The 15,859-nt window shown below is 39.6% G+C and overlaps 2 protein-coding genes across 4 annotated transcripts in view; one reads left to right on the plus strand and one right to left on the minus strand.

The window, feature by feature from the left end:
* neurl1b (neuralized E3 ubiquitin protein ligase 1B) overlaps positions 1 to 10,089 on the plus strand; it is a 59,013-nt gene extending 48,924 nt beyond the window's left edge. For all 3 annotated transcript variants that reach the window (XM_036569333.1, XM_036569335.1, XM_036569336.1), the window contains exons 3-5: positions 2,941 to 3,684; positions 6,448 to 6,570; positions 9,104 to 10,089. In XM_036569333.1, the coding sequence (XP_036425226.1) occupies positions 2,941 to 3,684; positions 6,448 to 6,570; positions 9,104 to 9,351 (1,115 nt within the window). In that variant the 3' untranslated portion in view covers positions 9,352 to 10,089. The remainder of the gene's footprint in view (positions 1 to 2,940; positions 3,685 to 6,447; positions 6,571 to 9,103) is intronic.
* Positions 10,090 to 13,180: 3,091 nt separating this feature from the next.
* Positions 13,181 to 15,370, minus strand: LOC118807329 (trypsin inhibitor ClTI-1-like). Its single transcript, XM_036569337.1, has 4 exons — positions 15,211 to 15,370; positions 14,953 to 14,999; positions 14,743 to 14,852; positions 13,181 to 13,414 (listed from the first exon to the last, which is right to left on the minus strand). The coding sequence occupies exons 1-4, from the start codon at positions 15,248 to 15,250 to the stop codon at positions 13,369 to 13,371; spliced, it is 243 nt and encodes an 80-aa protein (XP_036425230.1). The 5' UTR covers positions 15,251 to 15,370; the 3' UTR covers positions 13,181 to 13,368.
* Between the last annotated feature and the right edge of the window lie 489 nt (positions 15,371 to 15,859).

Genomic DNA, 15,859 nt, shown 5'->3' on the forward strand with positions numbered 1-15,859 from the left:
CTTACTGGTGGAGAAATTTGGAAATGGTTAAGTAAGCACTTTGACATGAATAACCACTACTTATTCTACTAATTGTATTTATATTTAGTCTAATATTAGTGTTTTTTTTTCTGTGCAAAAAAATTTAACTGCCTATTTAAAAACAGTAAACAGTTCAAGAAATGTTTACATTTTAGTTTCAGGTTCTTCAGCTTTTATTCACTGGGTTTATTTTGCCAAGGACTCTTATTGTAGAGGGCGGGGCTAAGAGCCGAAACTCTGCTTATGTATGGCGTAGCTGGGGCCAACAACAGCTGGAAAATAAAGCACCACGACTTGTGCAAAAGTAGTGCCTCTTTTAACAGAAGTGAGCGCTTTTCTGACATGAAGGAATTTGTATCAAAGTCAGGATATCATAAAATTCTAATTCTAATTCTGTCCAAGTCCAAGTTTACCAGATCAGTAATAGTTCGGAAACAAAGTACCTTAGGTTTCTGAGTAAATAGGAGGGCTGATTATTTGTTCAGGTGTGTTAGTCTAGCATGGAAAACTCCAAAATTTGCAGGGTAGGAACTCCAAGACCAGGATTAAGAACCACATGTATAGACACATGTCAAATTATCCAGCTCAAGGTAGTTCCCAGCAGTGGAAGCCCACTAACTGGTCCATTCTGGCTTCACAGAAGTAGCATTGGCAGCAGTGCAAGACTATTAGGATAGCAGCATATTCAAGAGCTTTTTTTGCCCTGATAAGATAGTGTTCTTCCAGCTGAGCCTCAGCCACTTTGGAAGGGCCCCTGAGTAGTGGACAGGGGCAGATTGCCAGAGGAACAGACGTCATAATGACAGAGGTGCCATGGGTCACTATCACACTTTGACAGGCTGACGGCTTTAGTGTGTGTGGCAGCGAGGTGAATCATATCCTGCACACTCCTCCTAAACCCCACACACACTCACAGCATATGAGGCCAAAAGGAGCACCAAGAAACTAGATACAAACCAGTGACTCCCTCTCTTCCACTCTCCCCGACGCTCTGTGACATTGTTTATCTTCTGTCCGTCGGGAGCCCTGGCCATATTTGGTAAGGGCCGCTGTGTATCCCTGGAGAGTGAGTGTTCCTGTGTTGCTGAGACTGATATTCTGGGAGGCCGCAAGTCTGCCAGTGGAGCAAAACCAGATACATGCAAATGTTGTGTCTAGCTTGTCAGTCAAGGCGTGTGCCTTGATTAGCTCGTCAGACTCCACATGATAACTTAAACTTAGATCAGCACTACGTAAAGCAGTTACAAAGCAACACCAATTAAATTACAGAAAATTACAGTAAATATGTTGCTCTTGACTGAATGCAAGGGTGACGTATTTACAACAGCTTATCTCCAAAAAGAGTAATGGTGCATTTAAAGACCGCTTGCACTCAAAAACCTGTTTTAAATGGCTCTTGGAGGTGTAGAATGATATTTGTATCAAATGTATTACTGTAGCACAGAGTTCACATTTTTGTATTGAATTTGTATTGGGTGCTACGATGGAGCTTAGTTTGGTACTGGGTTTATTTTGCCAAGGACTCTTATTGTAGAGGGCGGGGCTAGGAGCCGAAACTCTGCTTATGTATGGCGTAGCTGGGGCCAACAACAGCTGGAAAATAAAGCACCACGAAAACTCCAAAATTTGCAGGGTAGGAACATTAAAGATGTTCCTTTCATTAAAGATGGAGCTTAGTTTGGTACGTCACAAATGAGCTTATCACGGTCCGCACTGCCGATGCCAAACCGGCTCAGGCTCTCGTTAAGGGCAGCACAAGAACTGGAGCTGTGAGAGAGAGAGAGAGAGAGAGACAGAGAGAGAGAGAGATAGAGGCCGCTGGGAAGCTTCATTAGACATTAGCACTAGAAGCTAGCATTAGCTTAGCGAGAACACCTAAACAGGTTTATGCACAACCACTCAGATTAATTCCAGCTCACTAAAGCCTCACTGACTCATGTTTAGAGAATAAAGACTCAAATCTGAGCCTGTAATCTGTGTTTTTTGTGTGTGGAGCTGTGGCTTAAGCCACCTTTAATATATATCCTAGTTAGCACAGGCGAATAACATTTGCTTAGCTTAACCTCCAGCAGTTCTGACTCACTGATGCTGCACTGAGGCAAGTTTAGAAGATAAAGAATCAAATCTGAGCGAGTGAAGTTGAGTGTCTGGTGCTGGAGTGACAGAATCTTTCTGATTATTAAAGATACAGTGGAAGCTTTGTTTCTGCCCTGTCTCATATATTCAAACAGAGATGCTGTGAGACATAGTTAGGGGAAGGGACAGGGTTTGGAAAAGGGGCAGCAAGGGGGCGTTTAAGATTGGCATAATTGTGCATATTCATAGATCTTCTCATCCTTAATGAGCGTTGAGGTTTAGGGATACTCCTGTGCCATTTTGAGGAGTTTCTTGGGCACAACAATACATGATAATAACTACAATGCATAAAAGATTTAACAATATTAACAATTTTTTTTTGTGATTTAACCTTGGGGGTACTTTAAGTCATGTGACTTGACATCAGCAGGAAGTAAGGGCATGGCTAAAATCACATTTTCTTCAGATAATGTTTGCTATGTTAAGTATCAGTTTTGTATTCCAACTAATGATTGTAGCTGGCTAGCTAGCTGTAACGTCAACCATGCTACTGATAACGTAGCAAAAGTTATAGATGTTTGACATTGTCTTACGTCATGATTACGCCAAAATTGACTTTCTGCTCCAAAACACTGAAGAAGGATGGAGGAGGCATCTTAAAAGGCTTTAAATAGAATGGGTGGTTTGGTTTGCAGGGTTTGTTCTGCTCTACTGATACTGCAAAGATTTCATTTTGTGGTTGCAACTGTTCCTTTGAAAAGTCACATACACTGTTATTGGAGCAGAATAACTCTAAAGCCCTTTTTAATGACCGAGTCACTGACTTTCTCACCCTTCTTTCAGAGAGCACATTTGCTGACAGCGTGGGGACGAGCTGCCTGAGCGCAGCGCGCCTCAGCGCCTACCTGCCCCAAAGCAACCACGACTCGGCTAACTACAGTAACAACCAGCTGGAGACCAACCAGGCGGCCGCTGCCAAAATAGCCACCCTTCAACTTGGCGGCTACAACCAGCTCAGTCCCTGCTGTTCCTCCTCTTCTTCCCCCTCCTCCACGTCTGCCCCCTCTTCCTCTGCATCCTTCAGCATCCAGAGGGCCACCCGTGGTATACTCCCAGCCCTCGACACTGATCTGCACTTTCATCCTGTGCGGGGGGCTGACGTAGTGCTGTCCAACGACCGAGCAGTCGCCTGTGTCCACTTCTTGGACAGCAGCCGGACTCTGGTGTTCAGCGACAGGCCTGTGCGTGTCGGAGAGACCCTGTACGTGGAGGTGGGCCACTTGGGCCTCCCCTACTTCGGAGCTCTCCTGTTTGGGATGACCTCCTGCGACCCGGGCACTCTTCACGCTGGTGAGCTGCCAGCCGACCCGGACGTGCTACTGGACCGCAAAGAGTACTGGGTGGTGTATAGGGGCTTCCCTGTTCCTGGACCAGGTGATGTGCTCAGCTTCACCCTGCTGGCCAACGGAGAGGTGCATCATGGGGTGAACGGAGTGGCTCGTGGACGCCTGCTGTGCGTCGACTCCTCACAAGTGCTGTGGACCTTCTTTGCCCTGCATGGCGCCGTCAACCGACTCAGGATATTAGGCAAGTGTCGAAATGGGACCTCTAGATAATTGGTTCTCAAGTCCAGCCCTGAGGGCTCACTGCCCCGCAGCTTCCAGTGTTCCCTGCCCCATCACACCAGGTCCAGCATATGAAGGACTTGATCATGAGCTGATGAGCTGGGTCAGCTATGTTGGGGCAGGAAAGGCAGAGCAGAGCAGTGGGTCCCCAGGACTAGAGTTAAGAATCACTGATCTCGATCACTGATTCCAAAACTTGGTCCTTTTCTGCATATTTTAGTGTTTTTCCTGCTATAACACAACAAATTTAGCTCAGGATGAGCTGGTCAGTTATCTGGAGTGCATTTTACAAAGCTGTTCAATGCTAAATACTTAGTGAACGTTCATTCATCAGAGAGTCCTTCCTGAATTATTAGTACTTTATAAACTCACTAGTAAACTAACAACCAACACAACCCATTTCTTAATGGCAAAGTGCTTCTTTAGTTGAATTTCACGTGCAGTTCTTGATGAAAAAGGCTGCTAATTTAAGTGCAAACTAATAATAATAATAATAATAATAATAATAATATCACAGTGACTACTTAATGGTCAAATTGTCATTTAAATTGTTTCTATTTTATTTTCATTTGTCATTTGTCATAGCTATTAAAATGAAATGGAACATACAATGGGACATAATTTGACGGAGGCCTATTTACTTTGATTAATAAGAACAATTTTGAAAAAATGGAAAGACTACAAATATTTTCACGTGAATTATACATTTTGAAAAACTAAAAAAGGGGCTCCTCTTTACAAGATTTTCTTTGCTGTGCTATAAAATTACAAATGGCTGCTGTTCTAATTTATTTCCCCTAACTGTGCTGAACTCATGCATGGACACAGTTTAATTGTACTGTAAATTGACATTGTTCTTGAAGGACCCATATTATAGAAAACCAAATTTTCCTCACTTTTTCAACATAAATGTGTTTGATGTAGTATGTAAATAATATTAAAGTTTCAAAACGTACCCAGTCCATACAATCCATAAATGGAAACTAAGCTGCAAAAACAGCCTGTTTTGAATTCCTTATTTTTGTGATTTCCTGGGTTTAGTCACAAGAACCAACTCATTTACATGCATCCACCTATTAACCAACAGCAGTTTAGCTCCATCCACTATGAAGTTATAAAGAGTGTTATAGGCCTGGACTGCTTTTTGAATGAGGTGCAATACAGGGCAGCCAGTTAGAACAGAACTCTTTTACATATATCGGCCTTAAAGGCTCAGTAACAAAAACAGCCTGTTTAATTCTAAAGGATAAAGAAAGGTCATGTAAAACCTAATTATGACTCTTTTGGCACAAAAAAAATTATGCATTAAAAAATATATATGAGACACATGGGATTCCTGTAAGCGAAGCTTCTTCACCCGTTTTCCACTGTAATATTTGAAATGTTTATGGATAATTTTTCAAGTGCAACAGAGATTTGGAAAAATAAAATTAATGGTTTACTTTTTGACTGGCAAAACATATTCCCACACTGATGCACGAGAGGAGTCAACAAACACGTTAAGTTTCCGATTCTGGGAAACAGTCGCAGAACTCATGTAATTCTCATGTACTTTGTTAGTTTGTTCATTATTCACTAGGATTGATCGTTTTCGAGAAACTCACCCCTGATTGGTGGGATTAGGTGTGGATTAGACCAAGAAAAACACCAAAATATGCAGAGTACTGTGGGATGGGCCACCAGATGGTCCAGTTTTGCTCTGTCCCATCTCCCAACATACCTGAACCAAGTGAATAAGAACACTGAATGCCTGGAACAGGTGTACTGGAAGCTAACTTAGGGCAAAACTGTGTACCTTCTTGGGGGCTGGGTTGAGAAGCACAGATCAGTATACGGCACATTTTACTGATTAGAATTAAGAGGACAAGTAAAAATAAGAACTTGCAGTTTTACAAATATGCAAAATGTCTGAAGTGTATTTAAGTGTGTTGACCTTGCGTTCTATTTTTCTAGGACACGTCCTCTTTTTGATACCTGACAATGTGAAATTGCTTAAAATGAACAATATTTGGCTTTGCTCTCTGTGGTCAGCCCTGTGCCGACCTCCTGCTCCCAGTGTCCTCTTTTTTGAAAAAAACAAAACATGTTCCTTCAGTACAAGTGTATTTATAGTCCATTAATGTTGCAAGAAAAAATATGAAATACCAGCACAGATCATACTTAAATAAGTGGTTTGGATGTTTAAAATAGAGGTTTTGCTACGACTGGACATTTTTGCAGGCTACAGCAAAAGATTAGCTTAGCTCTCCCCAGTCTTTCAGCTCCTCTGTGGTGGAGAGTAGCCATTACTGCCCAGTCTCATTAAGCTGTTTTTCTCCCAGGCTAGTTTTTTGCCCCCAGAAATAACTGCTGGCACATCCTTTAGTCTGTCTTATTTTGGGATGCTATTTCGCTCTGTAGAATTCCTTCAAAATAGGACCCGAGTCCCTCTGAGCCCAGTAATGTGATTTATAGCAGTATGACAGGCTGTGAGCTTATGCAGGCTGATATATTGTTCAGTCAACAGTGCATACAGAGGGAAGACAAGTTAGGCAACATGACATAAGTCCTATATGATATTCTTTGCTGCTGGATTTCAGAACCAGACGCTGTCGGCACACATTTAACATTTGACAATGATGCGTAACGCATTGCCATGCTGTTTGTAGAGCTGATAGCCTTTCTCTTAGAGAGACAGCTGCCTGGGACAGAGATGATGAACTGTAGCCCTCTTTCTGCCTTCCAGGAACTCTGCAGGCGAGTCCATCCACTTCCCCCTCCGTGTCCCGAGGCACGACATCTGACGACAGTGACTCTGACCTGGCTTTCAGTGTCAACAGATCCTCATCTGCCTCCGAGTCCTCTCTGGGTGAGTGAGAATACACAAAGCTTCCCTTTAATGCTGAGTATACTTATCAGTATTAACTGATCGCTATATGCAGCTTCGGCTTCAGTGGCTGGGAGTACAAAGAAACATTCACAGTTTAGTGAAAAGAGAAGACCTATCTTTTTAAAATAGATGAGCATGTTTTCTTTGTTGGTTTGCTGTAACTAGAGTAAATAGAAGTTAATAGAAAACTGTTTAAATTGGAATAAAGTCAGAACTCATGCATTTTATCCTTTTATTGTGATGTCAGTCTTCACCAGCACTCAGACCCTTTGAGGTTTGCGTTGCAGGCTTGAGTGTTCTGCCTCATCAACTCATTAGCTAATTAGCAAGGCTTTCGTAAAACTTTGCAGCGCTGATCTCTTCAGTGCTGTGGCTCGCCAGGAATTGAGTTAGACTCCCTGGATTTAGGCAAAACCAGGGCCCTGTCCCATTCGGTGCACTTGCAGTCTTCAATTTGGCATATCTGCAGGGATCGCAAAAAGTCCCATTACTCATTTTTGAGTTCAAGGGGTCCTCAGGCAGCACATTACACTTATAGCCTGTACGTCGCATGAGTGTGTCCCAGATGCAAGTTTTTACCTAGTGCCCTTGAAGGCAGACCACAGGGAATAGGGCAGCATTTGGGACAGGCCCCTTCTCCTCCTACAATGAAAACCCTTTGATTAACAAGCTGAGTTCTATAAAATATACTGAAAGGATTAATAAATTGCTATTTTATGTGAACAAATAAGTATTTTTTTCTTACTGAGGGCTATTTTAAAATATAACACTGAAATTAGTGGAAAATGATTATGCCCAAACAATTTTGCTCTCACATCTCTATTAAGGATGGGCGATACACTGCAAAAATCCTAACTTGTCAAGTGAAATTATCTTAAATCTAGCTGATATATCTAAAATGTCTCATTTTGAGACTGCTGTAAGAATACTAGATTATTTAACATATTCTTAAATATTGTCCTACTTGTTTTAAGTGATCTTAGTAAGTCAAGTCTTGGTATATTGGTAGATAATATTGCTTGTTTTAGGCATATTTCTTACAACAAAAAATGATCTGCCAATATAGTGGGATAGTTTGACTTCAAAATCACCTAAAACAAGTAAAAATATCTAGATATAACTTAAAAATTCTTTTGAAAAGCTTACAAAAATTTCAGCATGCAGATTACTGGAAATAGGGGGCAGTCATGGGCTGAAGGTTAGGAAACCAGCCCTGTGACCAGAAGGCCGCTGATTCGATCCCCTGAGCTGACAGTACATGACTGAAGTGCCCTTGAGCAAGGCATCTAACCCCCAACTGCTCCCTGGGCACTGCGGATAGGGCTGCCCACCTCTCCGGGCAAGTGTGCTCACTGTCCCTAGTGAGTGTTCACTAGTGTGTATGTGGTGTTTCACTGCACGGATGGGTTAGAATGCGGAGGTGAAATTTCCCTGTTGTGGGACTAATAAGGGTCTCTTGATCAACTAGATTTAAGATAATTTTACTTCACGAAATACCATTTTTGCAGTGTATGACATTGTTAGGCCTGTCACAAAGGTTATATAATTGTTTTATCACAATTATATGAGCTGCTCTTAATTATTTTCCACTGTTTTCCACTTTTATGTTTAATCTGTTTACATCATAGCAAATAGAATGTGAACCGGGTGTGTTTTCATCAGTCGAATGCTTGTAAAAGTAAAAGGAAAACACATTATCATGGGTCTTATAAAAACACGTCAGTCATCTGGTTGGTTAATCATCTAATTTGGCCACTTTAGACATTTTCTTTAAAAGCTGCATACAGTGAACAAAAAAGAAAAATAGTTAGTCAATATTGTTTTATATGGTAATTAATTGTCAGCTGACAGCATATCGTGATAAATTACTGCATGATACACTTTTCTTTGTACACGATGAATAAAGTCAGTACTTTGAGAACACAGAACAACTGCATGCATCATAAAAACACCAATGACCAATTATAAAAGCCTGTAAACAACAATCAAGTATAATAAATGCATAAATGGTATAATAACAGGTTGCTGATTGGATGATTGGGCCCATTTTATATGATCTTATTTTATTCATTTATTGTTACTAGTTGCTTCTTCTAAAACGGTTTATTCATGCATGAATTAAAAAAACATTGGGCCTCATTCACCAACTGTTCTTAAGAAGAAATTTCTTCTTAAAGCCCACTCAGTATTCACAAAGACTCTGACACTTAGAAATGTTTTCTTATTAGAGATTTGTTCTTAGAACAGAATCCACACACACTAGGAGTTCACACACTAGTTCTGCGGTTTAAGATCACGTCATGAATCTGACGTAGACTTTTTTAGGAAGATATTATTGAATGAGGCCCATTGTTTTTCATAGCCCTCTAACTGTGGCACTACTGTATGCTGACGTATTGTCTGCTGATGTGGTGAATATATGATATACTGTTGCCACGTCACCCACCTTTAAGCTCAACTATAACAAAAGCTGAAAGTCTGGAATGTGACAGTTATGTGTGTTCCTCCTCAGTGACGGCCCCCAGCTCTCCCCTCAGCCCCCCGCTCTCGCCGAGCCTCGTCTTTCCCGAGACACCACTGGGCAGCAAGAGCGGCGAGTGTACCGTGTGCTTTGATCAGGAGGTGGACACGGTCATTTATACGTGTGGACACATGTGCCTCTGTAACGACTGCGGACTGAAGCTGAAAAAGCAGATCAACGCCTGCTGTCCCATCTGCCGGAGACCCATCAAGGACGTGATCAAAACCTACAGGCCATAATGGGGTCCCTCGACAACGAACTCAGCACAAGACTGTCCAACTGTGGGTCCATCCTGGGCTGCTCTGTAGCTTTGTTTCCTGTAGCGTTACTTCACCACCCCTTCTGCCTACCACTTTCAAGCTTGTTTTAAACCATGAAGCCAAAGGCAGCCGAAGATAAGATTTTTTTTTTTTTTTCCACAAATGGGGTTTGTCTGATTTGTGCTCAGACATTTTAGTGCCTTTGAAGTTTGCCTCTAAACAAGCTGACAATCATATTTGATATGTTTTGTATAGATTGGATTTATGGACTATATGAATTTCATAGTCAGAGGGACACTGAGCTGCATCCTTTAGCAATGTATACTTGATAAAAGCAGAGCGGGACAATGAGAGTGATTCTGGGTCGATCTTTTAAAGGTAAACGTATGTTTCTGATTGTTGTGTTTATATGTATGATGACCTCTGATGCATTTGGACATTTATTGCACTTAATCAAGATTAGGCTAAACCTGCGGCACAAGAAACACAACACCCCCGACAGAAACCCAGTGTCACAAGGCACTGAAAAGGCCTGCATTGCAGATATATATATATATAAAAAAGAGATTTTTTTGTAAAAATTTATTTCTTTTTTATGGCTGTGTGATTATGTAGAATTGTGTTTATGTAAAGAGAAAGTAAATGCATTCTTTTCCTGTAGCTGAAGAAATCCTGGGGGAACGTCCTCCTGTAATTTACTAAAAGACTTTCAAACATTAGAATTTCTGGATTGGATTCTTTAACCTCTTTATGACCAGGGTATATTTTGGTTTGTCCATCTGAATTCACATGACCAAATCGTAAGGCAAATTATTCAGTAACTGCATGAAATAAATGTACATTTTTATTTATTTTTTGTAAAAGCTCTCCTTAAATTAACAGAATGTGTTTTATGATCACACATATTGCTATATGCTTACAGTTTACTGCTGAAAGCCAAAAATCTTAGACAGTCTTTGTATTATTTTATAAAAATAATTTTTTCAGAGCAGATCACTGAAGAGACGCCATCTGTTTATAGTTTATAGCCCAGATTTATGGAAAAATGGGTCGACTTTCAGTAGAAAAAAAAAATTGTGAGTTCAGCTTCTTTTATTATAAGAGTTTAAAATTACATCACCCATCTATTTGACTGGAAAGAAGACAGTTACAGCTCGCATACGACCCCCACCTTTTGAATGTAGCTTATGAAATATGAAAGTGTGAAGAATATGACAAAGTGCATTTTGGAGCCACCGGGGGTCCCAAGGGGTTTAAAAGGTTCATATAAAGTCAATAGAATGACCATAGGTCAAACTTTGTAATATGAATTTAGGATCACTGTAGTACTGCAAAATATGCAATTCCCTCTAATTTTCTCTGAAAAAGACAGCTTGACACAAAAGTCTGGCATCCCATTCTGGCAGCCCATTTAAAGCTTGATAATATTGACCCTTATTTAGACTTAAACCACCTTTAAATTGGAATTCCACTGATTTTTCAAAATTTCTGGATAAATAAATGGTTAAGATGTAAACAAAGTCATTCATAGTGATTTAGTATGAAATGCTTGGTTCTAGAGAAACCTATACAATTGTTCACAGCGGTGGTGATGGGAACCAGATGTCTGAAGAGTTGAATGCCTCTAAAAGCTCCCTCACAGAAAAGTATTACATCAAATGGTTGTAAACACGCTGCCTGATGCCCGAGACACTGTTCTATGGTCGTTTTAAGGTTTTGGCCAAAAACTTTTTTCTTTTTTTTTTTTTATATACATGCTGTGTGGAGACGCTTTAAAACAAAATAGTCCCCAAATAGTCAGATTTACCACTATTTTACCATGAACAACATTACACATAAAACTAGAATTAGAATGGCTCTATTTGCATTGTAGACATTGTGACCCCTGGTTCCCATCACCACCACTGTAAAGAAATCAGGCTTGATGTTTTACTACAATGCAGCATCTCACACCAAACCACTCTGCAAGATCTTGTTTACATCTCAGCCGAAATATGCAAATATTTTAATACTTCTACTCAAATGACACAAATGACAAGTACAACAGAATAAAATGTTGCCTTTCAGGTTTCCTTAAATTGTTCTTTAAAACTATTTTTCTAAAGGTAAATCTATTAACAAAAGGAGAGAAAAAGGAGAGATTCAAGATAGCTTAAAGTTAAGCTCCAACTCCAAACCAGGCTTCTCATGAGCTACCTGCAGACTTTAGTTCTGACTTTAATATAACACAACTTGCTGGAGCACTTCTGTATTCCTGAAAAAATGAACTGGATCACTTAACCCTCTATTGCACGATGTTGCCTCAGGGCAACAAACTCATTTTCCTCACCTTACAATAACATTATACATATTTAAACACAATAATAGGGTTAACTATAAAGGGAAGAGTTTAAGTAAGTCAATAAAACGCATATAGTTGGTCATACTATCTCTTAGTGGGCACATTTAAACCTCTTTTTTAACATTCAGTATCAATTTTTTTGTAATGAGAATCTGCAGAAATAGGTTTGTTGCCTAGAAGTAACACTGTGTGACAACGGATGGATTTAGCCAGTCACAAGCCAGATCTCACCACTTCAGAGAGCTCGGCTCTATGCCATTTCTTCCCATAGTCTCACAATGTTGCCTCAAGGCAACATATTCCAAAAAGACCCCTGCACACATTATTATTTTTTTTTTATGTTTTTGAATGTAATATTTGGGACCGATTGTTAATAATTAACAATAAGACTGTAAAATTAAATCAGTTTTTCAGAAATATCCGAGTACTCAGCCAGTAGTGTTATAATAGGGTTGGAGCTAAAGTCTGCAGGTAGCTCTTTAGAAGCCTAGATGGGGATGGGTGATTTAGAAGAAAAGCTATTGTTTTGCATTTGGATACCAGTGAATACCACCAACTCCACAATGGTGCCTAGTTCAACCTTGGAGAACCTACCTGCATGGCACCGTTTAGTGTTCGCTCAAACCAGATTAGGTTCAAGAAGGACTTGCTCACTGAGTATCAATGACTTAACAGTAAACAAAACTATGCAAATAAAGGTGGAACTCCACACAGCTGCTGGGAAATATTGGCACAGTAAATTTAAAACCCTTTGTAAACATCACACATCACTTCCATCATATTACAGCTGCCCTTTACTTCATATGAACATTTTGTGATGAATGGAACATCAGAAATAGTCCAAAATTACTAAAATCCTACATTTAAGTACATTAAATTTAAAAATGGAGTAAACTTCTGGAGATATGAGGTGTGACAATATACATGCTGTACTCATGTGACACTCATGACATCAGAATTTAAAATGATAAAGACAGGAACCGCCCAACACTCTTCATGGAAAACTTGAGTTTACTTAGTTATTAATTTAACCCACCCTAATCTGGCTTTTCAAGTTTTAGAGGCGCAAACTGGAGGCAGATGTGGTAGAGTAAGCCATGTGTGGTAGATAAGGGCCAGAACTAGTTAGGCATCCAAATAAGATATGTAACCAAAGCTGCTACTGTTTCAATTTTTTTCTCAGGTTGACATGCAAACGTAAAAGTAAATTTAAAAAAAAAGTAAATATCATTTATATTTATAATGTGACCTTGTCTGAACAGCCATTTTCAGATGGCCCCTCATAACTGACCTCTATGTCCACCTGAAACCTCTTAAAAATGCCCTGAGACACTCGTAGCAAGTAGATTGAAGATAATTCCGCTTATGTGATACTGCAAGTAATGTTGTTAATGTAACAAAAGAGCCTGTTTTGATGAGTGCAAAAATTCAGTGGTTCACTGAAGATCACCAAAAACATTCAAACACTTTTACAACTTAAGACTCTTTAATTAAGATAAAAAGCTAGAATGATACAAAGACAAAAAACAAACTTAAAACAGTGAGATCACAAAGCATTCATGATATTAAAAAAGATCGTATGTGGTTTGCAGGATACCACTGAAACTCAGACAGGCACTGAACATGTGGCACAGCAGGTGTCGTGGACGTTTGATCTAACAGGCCCTCTTTCTGACTATGTAAGTGTTGGTCTTTTTCTCCCTGTAAACAAAAGAAAGAGGAAGAGTGTTGGCTTCAGTTTCCTTACAGGGTTGGAAAATGCTTGCATATATTATATTATACTTCATTAATATACTTAAGTATTATTTTTGGAATATTTGTACTTTAACAGTATTGAACCTGAATACTTGTACTTCTACCCAATTACATTTCCAAGAGAGAAAAAAAATGCATTTTACTCCTTAAATTTTCATTTAGACCTTCAGTTCCCATTAAAAAAACATCCAAACAGTTAATATCAAGTCAAACTAGCAACTATGTCAATTAGCATCGCTGATTTGTTCTCCGTACTGTATCCACCCCATTTACTTAACTGTAATCATAAAAACACCCTAATAAAAAAAGCCCCAAAATAGCTTATTTTCTAAAAATATCAACCATGTCCAAATAATTACTTAGTATCTGAAAATGACTTATCACAACATTATTAGTTACTTTCTGGAAACTTTCTAACTTATTATCTTGATATATTCCGAGAGAATTGGTTGTTATTTTAAGATATGTCAATATAAATAAATAAATAAATAAATTCATAAATAAGTCATTATTTAGATATACCAAGTCAATATTCTGGTATAATGCTGTCAGATACATACAGAGACCCTGAGATGATAGGTGATTAATTTTTAATAAAGCACGGCCTTGAATTACTATATTGATTCCATGAGTTCAATTTCTCATAACTTGTGGCCTCACTATAAGAATTTATGGCAACAATATAGTTACTTGAGGCTTCAAAATAGTCATTTGAGGCTTCAATATAGCAATTTGTGACCTCAATATAGTAATTTGAGGCCTCAATACAGTAAATTAAACAGTAAAATTGTCACTATAGTAATGCAAGTCCCTAATATAGTTGAGGCCTCAATTTAGTAACTTGTGGCCATAATACAGTAAATTAAACAATAAAATTGTCACTATAGTAATGGAAGGCCCTAATATAATTATTTGAGGCCCTAATATAGTAATTTGTGACCTCAATACAGTTATTTGAGGCCTCAATATAATAACATGCTGCCACAATACAGTAATTTAACCAGTAGAAGTGTCACTATAGTAATGGAAGGTCCTAATATAGTAATTTGAGGCCTCAATATTGTAACTTGTGGCCATAATACAGTGAATTAAACAGTAAAATTGTCACTATAGTAATGCAAAGCCCTAATATAGTAAATTGTGGCCTCGAATTTAGTAATACGTGGGCAACATAGTAAACAGTGGCCACACTAATCACCGTTTCACCTTAGGGTCTCTGTAGGAAGAGAAGGAGAAGAAAACGGGCGATTTTGTGGAGCTGATAAAAGACTTACATGTTATCAAGGCACAGCATACATTCGTTTGAGTGTGTTTTCCCGTCTGATCCGCACACAGGTATGTACTCGCGGGTGCAAATGGGAAGGGCGTATTGGTCACAATCAGGCTGTGAAAACAAGCGGGTTTTATGTAACAATCAGGCTTCACAGCAGAGCAAACAGACATGAAGCCACACCGTGAGACGGAGATGTTATGTTTCCACCCACCGTTCCGTCGTTGACCCTGTTAGTGATGGCGGCTGCTCTGGTCAAAGCTGTGAGGAGAAAGAAAACAGCGTCAGATCCTCAGTGTGAGCTCACACAGTCGGGGTTAGATACGCAGAGACTACTGTTGAGACTGTTAACACACTGACTCATCAACTTTGAAACCTGCTGGAGAAGAACATGAAGACTTTTGATGAAAAACGAGGCCTAAAGTAGTTTCCCCCAAACCTCCTTCCACCACACAACCGTTGCGACACTCACCAGCCACGGAGAGAAGGACGAGGATGACCCTTACGAGCATTGTGAACGGAACCAGGAGACTCGTAGTCTTACTAACGACTGTCTACAGGTTGAAACAAGCCAGACGAAAGCGGCCCACCTACTTATCTCCTTCCCTCTCCCCCTGTACCAGCCCACAGGCGGCGCTTCAGCTTTGGCACCGTAGCAAAACATTAGTGTTGCATGCTGATCTTAGTCCAGCTCTGCCATTGATAGAGCGGCCTACACTTAATAAACTTTATTTGTAATTAATAAACTGGGCATATAAACATAGTAGATGGCCGTAATCATCATCATAATAGGCAAGTTCATTTATGGGTCATTCTACAGAAACGTCCACTTTTCTATCTCTCCATGGGAGTCACTGGTGTAACTGATCATCATTGGTGTTACACATAAGAAAGGTAACACCAGAGACATTTTTGATGAAGAATGCATTTCACAAAACAGAGCATCAAACCACATGTGGTCAATCGTGGAATATCCACTAAAATATGGAATTTAATCTATTTGTATTCTATTTTCTCACAGTTACCTCAGAATAAAGTCGGTCACACCAGTGACTTCAGCTAAAAGCTTCATATGAAATCATGAGCTAAATGAAAAAATCTCTGATAACTGAAAGACACAG

The sequence above is a fragment of the Colossoma macropomum genome, unplaced genomic scaffold (assembly GCF_904425465.1).
Source record: "Colossoma macropomum unplaced genomic scaffold, Colossoma_macropomum, whole genome shotgun sequence".
In the NCBI taxonomy this organism is placed as follows: domain Eukaryota; kingdom Metazoa; phylum Chordata; class Actinopteri; order Characiformes; family Serrasalmidae; genus Colossoma; species Colossoma macropomum.